This window comes from Ornithodoros turicata, chromosome 5, assembly GCF_037126465.1.
Source record: "Ornithodoros turicata isolate Travis chromosome 5, ASM3712646v1, whole genome shotgun sequence".
Taxonomy (NCBI): domain Eukaryota; kingdom Metazoa; phylum Arthropoda; class Arachnida; order Ixodida; family Argasidae; genus Ornithodoros; species Ornithodoros turicata.
In genome coordinates this window covers 1,277,338-1,295,185 of record NC_088205.1, presented here as the reverse complement: position 1 = coordinate 1,295,185, position 17,848 = coordinate 1,277,338, and the positions used below count along the sequence as shown (strand labels likewise).

Genomic DNA, 17,848 nt, shown 5'->3' with positions numbered 1-17,848 from the left:
GTGGTTCCCTTTCCCTACAATACGCAATAGCCTCTGTAAAACTTGAGATAATCATAATGTGTAGTCAAGTGAAGCCATATATTGTGTACTGGCCATGTATTGTGTTGCAGTGACTCAGGGTTCATGTTACAAGTCACCTTCAACTGTGGTCAGCACTATTTGTTGAGCTATTAAGATATTTGGCAGCAGTCGCATGAGCGCTAATGTGCAAACACTGTGCAGGTCAGATGTGTAATATGCGACAAACAAGAAACGTCTTGTGCAAGTATTTTATGAATGCTCTATCGTCCATCAGTATAGCGTGTGAACGCGTGTTTAAAATACGTCATTCGGCTACAATGATCTCATCGTCATCACAATAACTGGGTTCGTCGCACTCACTGAACACTTCACTGCTGATGACCTCTCCGTCAAACGTGTGCAATGCCTGATCATTAAAAATGTCGGTGAATCGAAACACGTTTTCGATATCAAACTCTTTCACGGCTGGTTTCACTCTCACTAAATATGACAATCTTTCATTCAGATGCCTTTCTAGATGAGTTGTCCAGATATTGGAAAAACTGTTCCCAAAGATGATAACATTTCTTAATGACTCTTTTCTCCAGTTCGCCCACAACACGCTGTTGTACAGAGGTTTCCCGCAATGTGGCATGTAAAACAGGGTTCTATCCCTGGCGCAACGTTTTCCTTCCTCGTTAAGTGCTATGACTTTGAATCCGAAGGACTCTAAAAGGCGATGTTCTACTTCAGTGAATACAGGATCGTACACCTCGCTGACTTCAGGGTGAATCAAGGCACGGAGACACATCAGTAACGCAAGTTGGAAACGAGCAGTAGGACATGTCGAAATATGTCCAAGTCCGTAACAGACAATCGATTTTACGGGGTCACTCGAATCCTTGAATACAGAGTTTCGGAAAACGGTGCACAACTTTTGATAGTACGGCGAAGATTGCATATCCACTTCAGCACACAAAATGTTTCGCTTTGCACTGTCGTAGTCTACTGTATCTGTTGGTGGTGACTTAGACCGTGGAAATGTTCGAGATTTTTTGCGTTTCTTTTTCGTGTTCACGGGAGTAAAGTTGTCAGAAGTACTCATTTCGTCCGCACGTTTTCTTCCGCTAGCGAGTAAACCTGGGCGCAGCCATTTTGAGCTGTCTATAGCGATTGCGCTGTAGGTAGGCGAGTGAGGATGCAAGCTTTGATTTCACGAGTCGCTACTGTCCCATTCGTACATCTGAGCCGTTTTGCCATGGTTCCTTGCGTTTCATTTTGATGTTTTAATTTCATTACATTAGTTAATTGTGGGATACAGAATTTCGAACTGTTTGGACTCTTAGCCAAAGGCTAGTTTCGGGTCGAAAACTTTACATGTGAAATGCAAAAATGTAGCTCTGTACGTATACAACAAATACAGGTCTGTATTTATGCATAGCCAAGAAATGGAATACATTGACAAGTGTGCATAAGCATCAGAGTGTTATGCACTACACACGGGGCACCTAGTCTGATATTACAAAAGCGAATGTACCCAAAGTCAGTGTGCTGTAATTTATGGTTCATGGCTAGAAGAAACTAGTGCGAAAAGGAGAATTATGGCGGCTATACTGTGATTTGTTCTAGTAAGTGTTTCATTAGCACACTAGAAAATTGCCCCAACCCCCTAGGGAAGTATACTTTCCTCTTTGTTAGGGGTTCTGGGGAGTTGGGGGATGCTGGGAAGATCTCTACTTCGAGGGGTCCCGAAGCAATTACTAATAGGAGAGCGGTACAGGTAGTCCCATTCGGCATCCATCAGCGCCACGTGTGGAAAAGTAGCAGGTGACAAAATGGCGTAGATGCCCTGGTGGATGAACTGTGCTCGAGGTGACTACACGAGCGTCCCACATCAGCATCTGCCTCAACAGCCTCACGGAGAGGGCAGCTCATTTTCCTCTATATCTTCTAGGGCACTGTACCATAACGCAAAAGCCTGAGTCTGGGCACAAAGAGAGACGATACACAGCAAACGACATTACTTCTATAAGGTAACAGATGAGTCCTGTTAGGACATATTTCGAACGGGTTCCAATCCGGGCGCCGGTTGTGCTGTCTGGGTGTTTTCCTCAGACGCTTTAAGACAAATGTCGGCACAGTTCCCTGTGAAGACCCCCCCGCCCCCTCGTGACGTTGCCCGCCTGGGCGTGGCTGACCACGACAACAACAACCAAGGCATGTTTCACAAAAGAACCGGCAAATGGTGTAAAGAAGTAGAGATTGCTAATTCTCCCATATAAGATATAACTGACGATCTCCACAGACTAACGCCTGCTTGTGTGCACTCTGTCTCTCCTATTTGGGCGCTAGTTGTGAAATTTCGCAAGATAATTCTTCTTACCAGATGATCGCTTTTCAGGCCAAGACTGGGAGGTGACACCGGTTCGAATCCTGTCACCGGTTGTGCTGTCTGTCGCACAGTTCCCCCTGAAGTCGGCCCAGGACGCATACTAACCCCCACTCCTTCCTGCTGTGTTCTCTCCTTCTGTTCACGTCTTTACGCCGCTCATAGCGCCATTTCCTTCGCGGCGCTAACACGGAAATAATAATAATAATTATTATTATTGTGTGTGTGTGTTCGTTGTGAACATCAGAAGTCAACGCGTGTACCGCCTCGGTAGCGCAGTAGGCAGCGCGTCAGTCTCATAATCTGAAGGTCGTGAGTTCGAGCCTCACCCGGGGCAGGCGGTGTATGTGTTTTTTTTTTGTTTTTTTTGCGGCGTTCTTCTTATTTATTTATTTATTCATTCATGATACCCCAAAGGCCCTTGCAGGCATTACATGCATTACAGGCAAGAGCATTACGGCGTTCTTCTTCTTTTTTTTTTTTTTTTTGCTTTTTATGATTAGATGAACTTGCGCCCACAGCAAAAACAGTCCGTGAATAAGTTGAAAGACACCAACAGATGCGCTATACCATAACGTTTCCTCGTGTCATAAAGTGACCCCTTTGTCTCTCACCCCGTCTGAAGTTCAATAACGGCTGGCATCCCTTCACCTTAACCACAACTACAACATACGAGCGATATAGCGTGTAATGTTCTCCATTGTATGACATTGCGTCAGCGCTATTGTTCTACAACGTAGCTTTGGAAGAGTACCAAAGCTTGTTTCCACAACTCAAGTTCAGTTACCTTTGTTCAGCGGGGGACCGTGGCAGATAGCAATATCTGAGGACGTAGGGCTTAAATGGCTTTGACTGGAATATGGGGGAATGCATGCTGAAATAGAATGGCATAGGGATCATATAGAAGATGAGCCATGTCAGATATTGTCTCAAAGGACGTTGAATTCATTTAGACCAGCTACTGAATCGACCACACGCTAGGCAAACTGACCAATTCTACCACAAATTCATTGGTTGAAATGAGCACTATGCACCACTGTCTGATTGAGCAGTAGAGTGTAGAAGTGATGTACAATAATTTCCCCCTAATTAACGCGGACATCCCCTAACAGTATCATAAAAACAACTCCTAATGTTTCCTGTTCTTTTAGCTCCCATGACACACAACATGCACAGAGTATTATAGACCAAGGGGTATGCGAATGACACAAATAAACCTGAAGAAAAATTTTGCCTTCATCAATTTCATTTTTCGTGACATTTTTAATCCGTCCACATAAACCACAGACCCAAACGTTTCCGGTCACACTGTTGTCATATAGCCCTGCAGCATCCGCCATCACAGTACATAGGCGCTCGTATGGAAAGCTGCGTCACGGAGGCAACACGAACCTGCGCTTGTGGGTGAGGTTTATATTTAGCTAGCTCCAAGACGACGTTTATTGCTCTTGGGATGTTGGCCGAGGAAGCAAGGTGAAGGGCACAACAGAGATGGCATCTGGGGCATCAGAATAAAGCCAACAAATACTACCAAGTATCGAGGTCCTTTGCGACCCAGAAATGTTCCACAATCAGTGATGGGAAGCATTCTAAGTACTACGTGTACCATTACTAACTTAACTTCAAATTGTGTACTTTGTGCCGCACTTTTATGTAGTTTTCTCCGATACTTTCCCATGCTCAAGTACCCAGACGTAGGCAAAACTTTCAAAACATATCAATAATATATTTGTGCGTCTGGAAAAGGGGTATTTTTGAAGAGGAAAATACATCGTTGGCGCGTATGAAATGTTGACAGGTTATAAGATCTAGTTCCTTTACGCTCTTCAGCTGTTAGAAGTTGGAAACATGAAAATAAGCGATACACTTTGAAAGTGTATCTTTGAAAGTTTTCTTTTTCTTTTTTTTCCCTAGGCGTTGGGGTCTAGAACGAACTTGTTATTGTTTGTTATGCAGTGTATGACTTATGCTCTTGGTTGCTGTTTGATTTCTGTTACGAATATTCTATGTTAATCAGCATGACTTCTTTCTTTTCTTTTTTTCCCCCCCTGCTGTTTCGCCTTAACTGGTGCATTCTTCTCCATGAGTTTTGCTTTGATTTACTGAATTGCTTGAATTGCTGAATGACTTGTGCTCTCGGTTGAACGTTGCTTTCGGTTATGATTATCCTGTGTTTATCACGTGATTTATCATTTCCTTTACTGTTTTCTTTTTGCTGCTGTTTAGCCTCAGCTCGTGTCTCTTGTGTTTTTCATCGATTTACTGAATTATCCTCACAAGACTTATATAATATTCTTGTATATACTTTTCTTTGCATTTGAGCTGTTCGACAGGGCTTGTCCTAGCCCAGTTTCCCGTGTAGTTTAAACATGCTATTCTAAACAATAAAAGAAAAGAAAGGTTGTTGCAATTTACTCTGTTTGCAGTATGGCACTTTGTACAATGATGCAAGCACTTGCTTTATTTTAAGCATATTTTTTACGTATTTTGTCTTAGGCAGGATCGGGGAGGAGGGGAGGATTGCGTGGGGCCGCATTTCGACTGGAATCGAGTAGGTTCTAAACCATAGAAATGACTACTGAACATTTCTGGAAGGCTTCTGACAATTTCGCCGTTGCTCGTAGCCTATAGACAAAGAGAAAAGCTACTGATATGATGGTATAACGTGGTGTGTCTCGCTTAGCTATCAAGTCTTTAGTATCAAGGTCTTGGGAACACTTCGTAGGGGCTTCTGCGTGATTTAAGAAGATAAAAACACGTTTGTGTCCAAGTTAGCCTGGTGTACGTCATTGTTTCGTACCTTCGTCATTAATTAATAGCGCTCTTAGAGGGTTGGGGTATATAGGTCCTTCCTTATATGGTTCGGTCATTATCTCTCAAATTGAAAGAAACAGCGTCGACCCAGGACGCATACTAATCCCCCACTCCTTCCTGCTGTCCTCTCTCCGTCTGTCCACATCTGTACGCCGCTCATAGCCGCAGTTGCTTCGCGGCGCTAACACGCAATAAAAAAAAAAAAAGAAACAGCTGGAGATGGCGTCAGTGTCCAGGGAGGCTAAGTTCGTTCAGTGTAGAGATAACTTGATGCGTCGACAAAAATACTCGGAACGCGACTATTGGTCAGGCGGGGAGCCCCGTGCGCAACGCTGTCCAATAGGCGCGTTCCGATTACTTATCTCGACGCATTAAGTATCTTGACAGTCAGTGAGCATACAGCCTCCCAGATGAGACATGACGTAGCATCGGAAGAGTACAGCGGAGGTCAATACCCGAGTACTACGCAATTAATTGATCAATAGTAATGTGATTCCGAACTATACAACGTCTATTTCGAACAAATATGTATTCGTTCTGATAAAGCGATTCGCATGATGCTCGTAGTCCTGCCTCAGTTAATTTGACCAGCTTTTAATTTTAGTTTAGGTCATAAATTTTATTTTATAAGTTAGTAAAATAAAATAATTAAGCTAGCGTAATTAATTAGTGTGACCGACTTAATTCTTCGTTATTAAACTAAAATTAATCGCGTTAATTTAATTAATTTATCCATACACGAAACCGTAACGACATAACCGATCGGGAAGACGTGAAGTCTACGTCAGAGGAAGTGTAACGCCTTTTTTTCTATGATACCAGCACATTTTCAAACATTGAAATGCCATTTTATTCGAAGGATCCAAAAGGTGCTTGAAAGAAAGGCTCTACGCGTTATATGACGACCTATGGGCAGGCAAGCTGATAGACGAAACCCTTACTATAAGAAAGCCTAAGCTCAGGGGCACAACAGAGAAGAAAGCCTTTGTATCCCCTGATTCAGATTCCCTGTTGCGCCCAGAGCTCAGACCTTTCTTCGTACAGACCCCTTCAATGCTGCCGTTGAGCAACAGAGAGAGAAGACATTCATGAATGGCGATGGACGTGAGTGGGTTTCTCCAACTTTAATTTGGCGGGCAGCCACGAAGAGTGCTCTTAGCCAATTTTTTGTTGTACATCCTAACTAGATATAGAGCGTGTCGCATTGTGAATAGCACGTGCACTCCCTTGGCAACAACAAGATAAAGATCTGAAATAGTTTTATGAGTGAATATACCCCTCTTGCGACATAAATAGAGAGACGAGAGAGCAAACAAAGCCGACGCCGTTGTTTACGGCTGTTGTGTGTATACTCTCCGATAACTGTGAATATCTAACAATCGTGCGGGTCGGACATTGGAAATATTGCCGGTGGATTGCATCTTATAACTGGGACTGATCGAGTGCCAGCGAAAGAGTCTGTACGAGTACGTGCTCTTCGCCCCTACGATTACCCGTCTGTGATTGGACTTCTGAAAATAAAATAAGTAATCAGTGGTACAAGCTTAGGGAGTATAGAGATATGTCACCATGGCAAACATTGTGCATTTCCTGAAACACTTTAACCCTTCGGTACACACCCTATTGATTGTTCAAACAATGTTCGTTGTCGGCCAAAGTAAATCACGACATAATCAGAGAATCGGGATGATTGGTTTGTTACGGTCGCGAAAACAATATTTAAATTTGGAAACGCGTAAGAAAATCGAGCGTGATGTCAAAGCAATGCGCGTTGTTTCACAAATATAGATGCAGATAGACTATTCGAGTCTTACAGACCATTGTCTGCAACGGTCAATTTGGATGGATACATACTTGTGCGTGCACCTTATGTAAAGTTACCAGAATCAAACCCCGTCGTACAGACGTGAGAAGAAAGAATATTTATACGAGGAGTTCTCAAATCCGCATTCCGTTACCTTGTATTGGGTCACTTTCTGCAGCTATGACGGGAACGAGGTTTACAACCATAGGAGACACGAGGTATGGAACAGAACGAAGACAAGAAGACTCAATAGTCTACAGACAGGCGTAAATGGTCACAATATAATCAAATCAAGACACTGCAACGACGACTATGTTACCACAAGCAGTCTCTGAACACTGGAGTACACTATAAGAAAGAGAGAGAAAAAAAGAGGAAGGGAGTAACTGCAGCTTCTAGTCCCCTAGATTGCAATTACTCCCTATTTTAGTCTCCTAACCCCGATATTTACTCCCCAGGACTGCAAATTATCGAAGAAACTTTGCAAATGGTCTCCTGTGAATGCAAGGGTATATGTGCTCTTCGTGAATTTCGATGGAATATAAGGCTATATAACTTAGCGAACTTAATTTTCCTCCCACACAGAGGAATAAATATAATTCGCGGTCCTTTCTTGAGAAGTTGTGCACAATGCATGTCGGAATATATCGCATATCGGGGTTGACGGTTTGATCCCAAGTATTTTTCACTCATGCACATGAGTTATGCAGCGAACTGTTTTTGTCTTTCTTTACTGCGTCCCTGCCTTATGTGTGCTGTATATCACGCTTCCCCTGGATTATGTACCTGGGACTCTCAGAACAGACCATGAAATTCACTCTGTGACATTCATTCAGTCCCGTGCATTAGTCCTTAAAGGGACTAAAAGTACGCATTTTTCTTATTTTTTTTTTTTCTTAGAGTGTAGACAGATCTGCAGTTCTGGAACCACCATTTCCATATATCCACTCTGGATCCGCTCTGGGTCTCACTACGTTACTGCAGCCTTTACACTTTACCTCCATAATTCGTGCTATATACCTTCCACGAGCTGGACTTTACGTGCTGCTACGAAGTCAGCTTCTCTCGTGCATGATTAAAGGCAGGACGATATCCGATCGTTGTCCCGTCACCTTACAGATTTCAGGAGACACGTCTCAAGGACGTCCCGTCAGCTCAATCCCATCTGCGGTAAGCTCGTCGTTTTTCTTTTTCTTTTTTTTTTGTTCAGTATAGACGCTCTCTTTGCTACGAGAATGAAAGTCTGTCATTAAAAGCAGACGCGTTGGCGGCTGTTTTTGTGACGTGAGCAAATGCGGTAACTCGTTCAGTGAAAGGGCGGAGGAATGAACGATATACTGTAACGCAACACAGGAGACGCGACAGCCGCAAGACACGTTCCAGAACTGACGTCAAGCACCTGACGCGAAAGGAATCACGATGAAGAAATTTCTGGAGAACTGAAAGTACTCAATCGCTTGGCGTTCGTTTTGTTCACTAAAACTATAATCGATACCAATCAATGCCTGCACGCCTTTGAGAAGCTTTTCATAAGACGAAAGATATTCAGTTCTAACGACTTTACCATAATCAGTTTTGCCTTGACACAGGTCGTGATCGGAACTAAAAACTATCTTTCATAGTTAATTTTGTTAAGCGTATATACAAGAAAAGAAGCCCAGATTAGAATTATACAACCCCGACTGTAATATCACTTCGTTAAAGGGAGACTTCGCAACCAATTTTTTTATTTTTATTTTCATTTTATTGTTTTTCAAACATATATAGAGACACAAGTTATGACATAGAACAGCGAGGCCTGTGCTGCGGTCCCCCGAAAATTGATTTATGAAAATGGAATTCTGAGCCTAAAAAAGCCTTACGGAGCCTTTTTTTTTTTTTTCTTAATGAGTTCCCGATGATGAAATGATCTATATATAGTGTATTCGCTGGCGCTGCTAGCTCCCCCGTACCCAGTGTCACAAGCCACCGACTTAGGCGGGTCTGTTACGTTTGGATTGTTGATTGTGGATAATAAAATTATGATTATTATATCAGCCGAACTCTCGGTCGTCCCGTCTCGATCATAGCAAGAGGGTGGAACCGTTTGAGTAATAATCCATTAAAATACCCATTTGTTCCCTTGGCATCATATATAGAAGATTGGAAAAAGCTCCGAGAACACGTAACATGACGTCATTTGGCACGAGAGCATTCGCAAGTAATCTAAAGAGCATCTTTAAATAATTTCATTCTCACGGAACGTTCATTACAAATGCTTATTTCATTCCCGTGTGTTACTCTATACTGGAAGCTATGGTACTCCTCGTCTATTCTCGTCTATGGTACTCCTATGCTTTGCGCTGTGTTAACACTCGCCCTTATTTTGACCCTTGGGTTGACGGTAGACATGCCGATAAATAACCAAGTAAAACTATACAGCACGTAAGGATGAGTTTTCCAAGACTATTCTACCCTGCTCTTCTCGCATGGCGCGGTGGTTTGGATGACCCAGTGTTATGACTCTCTTCAGCAAACCCAGAAAATATGGATCTTTTCACCGATGCAGCGGATGGCGACGGTCATGCGATATTACGGAGTTCTAGTATATCCGAAGAATTCTACGATAACAATACGATAAATGAAGTGATCAAATCCAAGCTCAGCAATGTGATGTCACTCTCTCCGAAGAAAGAGGGTGATTGGCTTATATCGTGTCTTCGGAACTGTTGTCGTGAACACCTCCTGATGTACTAAAAATCGGTAAACTCCTTCGCATAAATGCGACAAAAGGGTTATCGCAGCAGACAGGACACTGGTCGGGATAGGGTATGAATTCATGGAACCGTGGCTATTGTTGGGCAAATGCATAGGCCTAGGCAGTGATTTCCCGCCGCAAACAGTTATCAGGGCTGCGCAGGTTCTTAATCTATACGTCTGCTTTACAGCCAGATTATTTCCAGTGTTCTCTAGGAGTGTCACCGCGATGATTAAGCTTTTCGATTTTTACCCAATCTCACCTCAGCGGAAACGAATTTATCTCCACGCAATGGCCTCGTGGAGTGATGTGTCCGGGAGTGCGGAGTGATGTATGCAATGATGTCTATTCGCTATCTCGTTGCATATAGCAGATAACTAGATAACCTTTTGACTGTTGTTGAGAGTGTAGGCACGTGATGTGCGTCTGCAGTTAAAGGTCGTTTTTCGCTCACCGCGTGTGTTGAGCGGACTGAGGCACATACCAATACTACTTCAATGTTGGTTCAGCATGGTCGCTGGTAAATCTATTTCAGCTTTCAAACACCTCAAGTAACTGCCAACTCAACAACCAAGTACTGCTCCAATAACCCTGACCGAATTTTTGCATTCATTCTTAAGGATTGATAACTGAATAAAGTTACTGGATCATTCCATGATAGACAAGCCTGACACGTAAACAAACACAAACACGACGGCTCAATGTTTACGTGTCTTGCTCATCGCTCAGGCTTGCCTATCATGGAATTTATCCACCAGCTAGCCTTCATTTACGCCATTCTGTCAATTACTGGATCATATTTACTGTTACGAAAATGAGGTGCCCGAGAACTACTTCCTTTAACTATAGTATGTGTCATACAGATGGGATTAGATGCACGAAACAAGGTCATATTATTATACGCAGCGACTATCATTATATACTCTCGATTTTTTCCCACCGGAACTGCCAACTGAGACGAATAAACTGCTCGGTCAAATTGCCACCATTTCAGAATGTGAAAAATTTCACCTACCCGTCCACTTCTATTGCACTCGACTTTCAGTGGATTGTGCTACTTGGGAGTGAAAGGCGAATTGTGGGATGGTATTACATGCTTCGAAATCGTATGTATTGGTTATCTGAGACTTAACACTTTTATTTACTAGGCTCAGTCTGGCCTCGAATATCCCTATTGGTCACGTTTGATTACACTTCCTTAAAGTTAGTGTATGGTGGTGTTCGTGGTGGTGATATGGTGAATGGCTTTCGGCATGAATGTGGACATGTGATCTTCACTGCATCTCCGGTGGCCGACCGGGGGGGGGGGGTATATTTTTTAGAACCAAGGGAAAAAAAGGGGGGAGGAAGGTCCGACCGGGTGAACTACCATTAGTTACGATGCACACGCGTGTGTGATATCTCATTTGCTTGTGTTATGTGTGTGTGTGTGTGTATGTATGTCGGCACAGTTCCCTTAGAAGTCGGCCCGGGACGCACATTCCCCGTCAGTCGTGACGTTGCCCACCTCTGTGAGGCCAACAACGGCAAGCCCTTTCACCAGCACCAGGTCATCTTTTTCATCGTCATCGCACTCACTTATTATCTCACATGCAGTGAGGTATGCTACCGCAATTGTCTCATCGTCATTCATGTAGTGTAGTTGTTGTATGTGACCCTGCTTGGCGTGAAATCTCGCTATCCCGCGTTGGGAAACGGGGTTGACGATTAACACCAAGGATATGGGGAAGTCTGATCTCGGTTCAACTGTTAACTCCATTTGATGAAACCGGGCCCGAGTTAGCAATGTTCATGCCGCTATGACTTTGTAAATCTCCCTCTGTAAATGGCAATCCATTGTAAAGTACTCTTCCTTATGTACAGTACGCCGTGGGGTATTCCGTAAATAAACAGTACCGTACACGGTATTTCATGCGGAGGCATCGTGTTTTATATTGACACATCTCCATTTTTTTTCCCGATCAATCAACACATCTAATAAATAGCAGCGGCATGGCGGAGTGGATAAAAGCATCCTGCCCGATGAAGGTTACTTCAAGGTAGAGCTGAAGACTGGGATGTGGTGGGATGGAATTCTACCCCCGGTATTCCAGAAGACTTTCCATGCAGATGAAATGCGGGCACGGGTTCCCCTGAAGTCAGCCCAGGCGCAAACTCAACCCTCTGTCTCCCACTCTTTCCTGTGTGCCGCTCATAGCCACAGTCGCTTCGCGGTGCTAACACGGAACTGAATACGCGTACAATTGCAATTGTGAATTTTGCAGAAATTAGCGAATAATAATTATAGAACCTTCTTAATAATCACGGGTTTTAGTGGATTTGAAGTGCACCACGAAAACGATAAAAGATGTTATCAAATCTGGAGGAGGCAAGAAGTCCGGTATTAGAGGGGAGAAGGAATGTGAAGGATGTAGAATCAATGCTACTATCTTTCCGTACTATGAACTCCGCTATCTCACATAAGAAGAACGGGTACTATTTTGCAAGAAAGATGTTTGGCAACGATCATGCGTACCTTCCTTGTGCACACTTGCGATTAAAGCTACGAGGTAAACACTTCTTCGTGAATGACTCCCATAAGTGTGCTGTCCACAATCTCATGCGTGGTCTTACAGATCTCCAAATAAATCCAAGATTATGTCTCCATGATATGTCCACCAAATCTATCCACAATCGTCTTACAAAGGTTGAAACAAATCTAAGATGATGCCTCCCTCATTATATAGAGTGCCGTCCACAATCGTCTTGAAGAGGTTCAAACAAATTGAAGAATTTAATTCTCTCCATATTTTTAAAATTAACTTATCAATTTATCGAATCTAAGATTATGTCCCGATGATATGTCTCCCACATCAGTGTTGGCGGTAGGTCGTTAGTGTAACGTAACAGGCTGCTTTTTTTCAGTAACTTTTAACTTAACTCCTTGCTTTGGAGCTCCAGTACAACAACAACCGACAAACTGATGATAATGAATGGAAAAATTCGCCACATGAGATGCGGCCCACTACCCCAAGGTGCGATGGACAGGACGAGATGTGTCGTGATGATGAGAATTTGAACGACGCTAAATAGGGGTCGATAGTCAGTCGAGTCAGTGACACAACATAAAAAGAACGCCACGCAAAAACATAACACACACACACAGCACGCATGTACGCAGGCACATCATAGAGTAGAGAGGAGACTGGTGTCCCGATGAAAAACCTGGAAGGATTCAAGAGCTATGCTCTTTGAACTATGAGCTATGCTAGATTGAAATTATGCTCTTGTAATTGTAACTCAGTAATTTAGTCCCTTTTATTAGCGCGTAGTGGTGATTGCAATTCAATTACTTCTAAGTCACTAACGACAAGCCTGGTAGTGAATGTCGGCATAGTCCTCCACTCCTACCTGCTGTCCTCACTGTATCTGTCCATGTATATGTATACGACGCTCATAGTCACAGTTATTCGCAGTGCTAACGGGGAATTAAAAAAAAACAAAAACAAGCATGGTATAATAACTATGCGATGTTTTATACTTGAAAGGGAGTCTTGCCAATTCTGTCAGAGGTACGTACACATCTGCAAACGGCTTCTACCGTTACGTTATACAGCAAACAGAGATTTTTAGTACATCGTACGCTATCGCCTTTGCGTACCTAAGACACAACGTTGATGGTTCTGCGCACGCGCACAACATAATGGGAACTTCGCGCATCCCTCACGTACGCAAAAGCGATAGCGCAAGGTGCACTAAAACCCTATATTTACAACAGACACCGTGACGTAAAGTATGAACTTGATGCTCCTAAGGGAACTTATCCCCTGAATGGCACTGCATAACTATACGACCTTGCAGTTGGCTCAGTACACGCTTCGCTTGCTGCTGAAAAAGAAAGGGAACTGGCGCATACCCAATTGAGCCAAAAGGCGCTCAGCTGAGCAGGGTAACGACACACCTTTGCCAGACTGACAAACGTGTACGGTGAATTCTCGAGCGTTTACACGCGAAAGTTGTCTACGTTGGAAAGTAGGATGAAGCTTTTCGCATGATTCCAAGGACAGCGACACTGCACAGGGCGTTGATTCCCCGAGTGTAATTTGCGCATGCAATATTCACGATCGCGTGGGAAGGTCTCTATGTGTATAGGAAAAGATATAGTACGAAAGACTGTATCGGACCCAGTAATGATTATGGAACGTCTAATGAGCTGTGATGAAAACGGTGACGTCATTCGCTTCACAAAAAGAAAAAAAAAAAGAGACGCGATAAAGTGAATGATATGAACCCCTGACCTTTAAGGGAGGCGCGACACCGCTCGGTCTCTGTCGTATTTCTATGTAACTTACTCACATATCGTAGCGCTGCCTGCCGAAATCACGGACTTCCCAGCCCAGATCGCGATAAAAAATATCCTGGTGGTTTTTCAGCAAGCTCCTCGTCCTGTTTCTGGTTTTCGCTCATCCGTTTCCCCTTCGTGTTCATCACCCACACCTTTTTACTTCTCCCGCACGTACATTTCATGGCGTTATACATATTTATTTATTTATTTGTTCGCATACCCCAAAGGCCCTCAAAGGCATTACAGGGGGGGGGGGGGGGTGGCACATAGAGGCTTGTAGGAACAATACAACTTCAATTGTAAATACACGGCTAAACAGAAACAGAGAAATGATTAGATACAGCGGTGCTAAATTGATGAGGGTCAGTAAGTTCGACTATGTGATGCGGGACGGGAGGGAATGTTGCACTGCATATTGCACTGCATATTGCACAGCGAGGCAACCTCCCGAGGCGAGGTCCCGTGGCTGCCACGGGAAACATCCCATTTAATCATCACTTCTCCATTTATTGTTGTTGTTGTTGTTGAGGCAACCCCACTTTCATTATTTCGCTACTCCACGACAAGGACGAAAAAGGTCATAGGATCATGATGCATCTACAAAATTGATTGATACAGTCCACTTTCTGTTTCAGCGCTATAACTGTCCCCAAATAATGAGGTCATTGCAATAACGGTTTAAGCGTAAAAGTTGCTCAGGCACGCCATCTTCCGCGAGAGACGTTAAGCGCGGCGTGACCTGTGCTGAGATTTCAGTGCACGTTGAAGAACCCTCAGGTGGTCAAAATTGATCCACAAATCCGACCACTGTGGCGTCGTTAACGATCATATAACTGTCTCCCGACGTCAAGACACAAATTATGAATTTTCAATTTCGTTCAACGGTACGTACGTCTCAACGTCTGTAGTTAATTTTACCCGCGTGTCGTAGTTTTATCCGACACGTCCGCGTTACAGCCCATGAATACAAAAGCAGGTATATGACGAGGAGACAAATTGCGTCATTGCCCGGAGACCAGCACCTCCCGCACATTCCAACTAGCGCATTACGTAACTTAATACGCTTCGGCATGGTGGCACGTCTCCCGTTACGACGTCGTGGCAACGAGGCCTTGGTCATACTACTGACCCTACCACACTCGTGGAAAACACACACACACTATTCATGTTAGGTGGTATCTGACAAAATAAAAAGAGCTTGTTTGCTGAGGCAAATTCGCTTGGTCAAAATGTGGCAAAACGGCCGAGCGCTCGGAAATTGCTAGACTTTTACCCGTACCGGGTCACGTGACAGTTGCCACTCGACATGAGTGCCAGGAATCTGGCGGTTTTAGCCGCTTGGATCACGCTAGGGGCATCGGGGTCGCTCATCTTCGGGTTTCGTCGCTTTTGTCGTCTGCTAACCCACGTGAACTTGGATGTGTGGGCCCTCGCCACCCTTGCAGTGCGGATGTGACGACACCGGATATAGTTGGGCAAGCCGCTGCCCGGTTGTATCGAGGCCGGGCGAAGAAAGTGCTAGCTGGCAAACTCTCGGCGCTCTAAAAGTGCCACGCGAACATAAGAGATGGCTGCGCTTTGACCAAGCGAACATGGCTGCTCGGGATCTGGCAAAAAACATGTCATGTTGATCCAAAGGCTTTCTTCTACTTTAACCAGGTGAAGCTTGTTGCTTGCAAAAACGTCGTTTCTGTATTAGTGGCACGCGTTTACCTATAGAAGAAGTCGTTCATCGGGACACATTTCTGCGCTCCATCGACCGGGCGATGGATTTTGTGGTCCCACGCCACTTATCTCGAAGAGAAGGGTCGATTCTCCGCATCCTATACGTCTTAATGTTGCACGATCCCCCATCACTTCTGTTCAAGATGCTCCGACTAAGCTCTCCATTTGTGATGTGGAAGCAGAAATGACACATATCCTCTTATCGAGCTGTCAGCTATAGAATGCTCATCGTGACACTCTCAGACGACGACCGACTGATCCTTTCTTTCTTCACAGCGGAGCGTGACAAAAACAGTACTCCGCTTACTGTGAGACACGGAACTTATGAACAGCGCCTCTGAAGAAGTGAACCATATGAGTGGCGAATTAGCCTGAATCAGTGACGAACCACCACTGAGTCTTCCTTCTTCTTCTCCCTTTTCACGTTTCCTTCCCTTCTTCGTCTTGAAATAAATATATGTATTGCCCCCCTCCCCCATAATACCTGAGTGGATAAAGTCCGCCCGATCTCATCCCGATACATAGATTAGAATATAGTACTCGTTTTTTTAAATCTGCGCAATATGGGAAGCCGAAAAGTCGTGTCTATATACATATACGTGGTAAAAATTGGGAACCAACGAAGTACGACAAAATTGCTGGTGTCTACCAATCACGTGATGCGAATAGCGGCTAGGACAATATTTTTCCGGCTTATGTTTCCATGGAGTTAATTTTCCAGCTCCGTGGATTAACGATGTTCATGCATTTCTTGGTACTGATGCCGTGGAACGAATTTCTGAGTTTACCTTGACCGTTTTCCAAGCGGTTGTTGATCCAGATTCACCTTGACAGTGCCCGTTGATGTTTGCCCAGCTGAAATCACTTCCTGAGCAAACGTGGCGGGCGTGCTGTTGGAATTAGCTCAGGATACGCCGCCGTAAGAATCCCTCTGCGTACACAGTTTTCCTAGAAATGTCCAAACTGACCTTGTCGAAAGTGTTGAAGAGGAGACGTACACACAAGACTGATACTTTTCTTGCTTGCAGCTTATCTCTGCCGCTCCTACTAAAACACGAACAATAAGAAACATCGGAAGCCTACGAACACGAAAAATGATTGACGTATTAATGATGACGTAATAATTAATATGACTGATGAACTTTGAAAAGCACGAGATTTTACTTTCTATAGTTACGCATAGCGGCCTCTATAGGTCTTGCTAACCCCGTGGAGCAATGATGTCACGTCGAGACACACTGGACTGCGTGCGAAACGGCCGTCAGCAAAGAGGGGGGGGGGGGGGGGGGGAACTCAGTGCTCGTGCACATGAACGATACAGCCAAGGCCAATGGCACTCAGATACAACAAAAAGAATCTTGGTATCTGACGTTTATAGTAAAAATCGTATCATCGTTCTTAGCTTGCATTCTATGGTTTACCGAATCCATGAGTTGTAAGCAGAGTTGTGCCTAACTCGTTACAAGTAACTCGTTACTTGGTAACGGTTACTTTTTTTGGTAACGAAGTAACGATTCAGTTACTTTAAAAAAAATTGTAATAGTAACGGAATCAGTTACAAAAATTGGTAACTCATTACTGTCGTTACTCGTTCCTTTTCTTCAGCGCGGGGGAGCACATTTCGGTACTCTGTGTGGCGCAATGCATGCAGATTTGACCTGCGTGACGTGTGACTCAAAGTATTATTGCAGTCCCTTGCTGGATGTGTTGTTATCATTTCTCTTGTTTCCGTAATCTCCGACCATCACTCCTTCCCGAGAATGGCCACCAATTGTGCTATGGCTACAAAAAACGCGTTTCGACTCCTAGCCTTTTCTTGCCTTTGCTAAGCTTCTGAGCGCTCTAAATTATGACGCAGCCCCTCGTCTGTTTTTGGGAATCGTTGGTGATCGGTGGCACGAAAACCAGTGTTTTTTCTTGTCTTTTCGTAATCTCCGATCACCCCCACTTCGGAACCAAGGGAGAAGGACCAGGCAAACTGATATAGACTCATGGTAACGAGCCGAGAGACACGGAACACGAAGGACGGACGACAAATTTCGAGTATCAGCTTCT

General features: G+C 44.1%; 2 protein-coding genes and 1 non-coding gene across 3 annotated transcripts in view; 1 reads left to right on the top strand and 2 right to left on the bottom strand.

Annotated features, from left to right (window-relative positions):
- The window catches only part of LOC135393786 (NPC intracellular cholesterol transporter 1-like), a 113,768-nt gene that overhangs the window by 51,870 nt on the left and 44,050 nt on the right, over positions 1–17,848 (bottom strand). The window lies entirely within an intron of this gene.
- Positions 256–1,165, bottom strand: LOC135395249 (SRR1-like protein). The gene has a single exon (XM_064626487.1). The coding sequence runs from the start codon at positions 1,103–1,105 to the stop codon at positions 326–328; it is 780 nt and encodes a 259-aa protein (XP_064482557.1). The 5' UTR covers positions 1,106–1,165; the 3' UTR covers positions 256–325.
- Trnam-cau (transfer RNA methionine (anticodon CAU)) lies at positions 2,654–2,726 on the top strand. Its single transcript has one exon. It is a non-coding gene; the product is annotated as a tRNA-Met (tRNA).

Excerpts from the sequence above, each read along its gene's own strand:
- LOC135395249 (XM_064626487.1), bottom strand. The coding sequence starts at position 1,105 with ATGAGTACTTCTGACAACTTTACTCCCGTGAACACGAAAAAGAAACGC.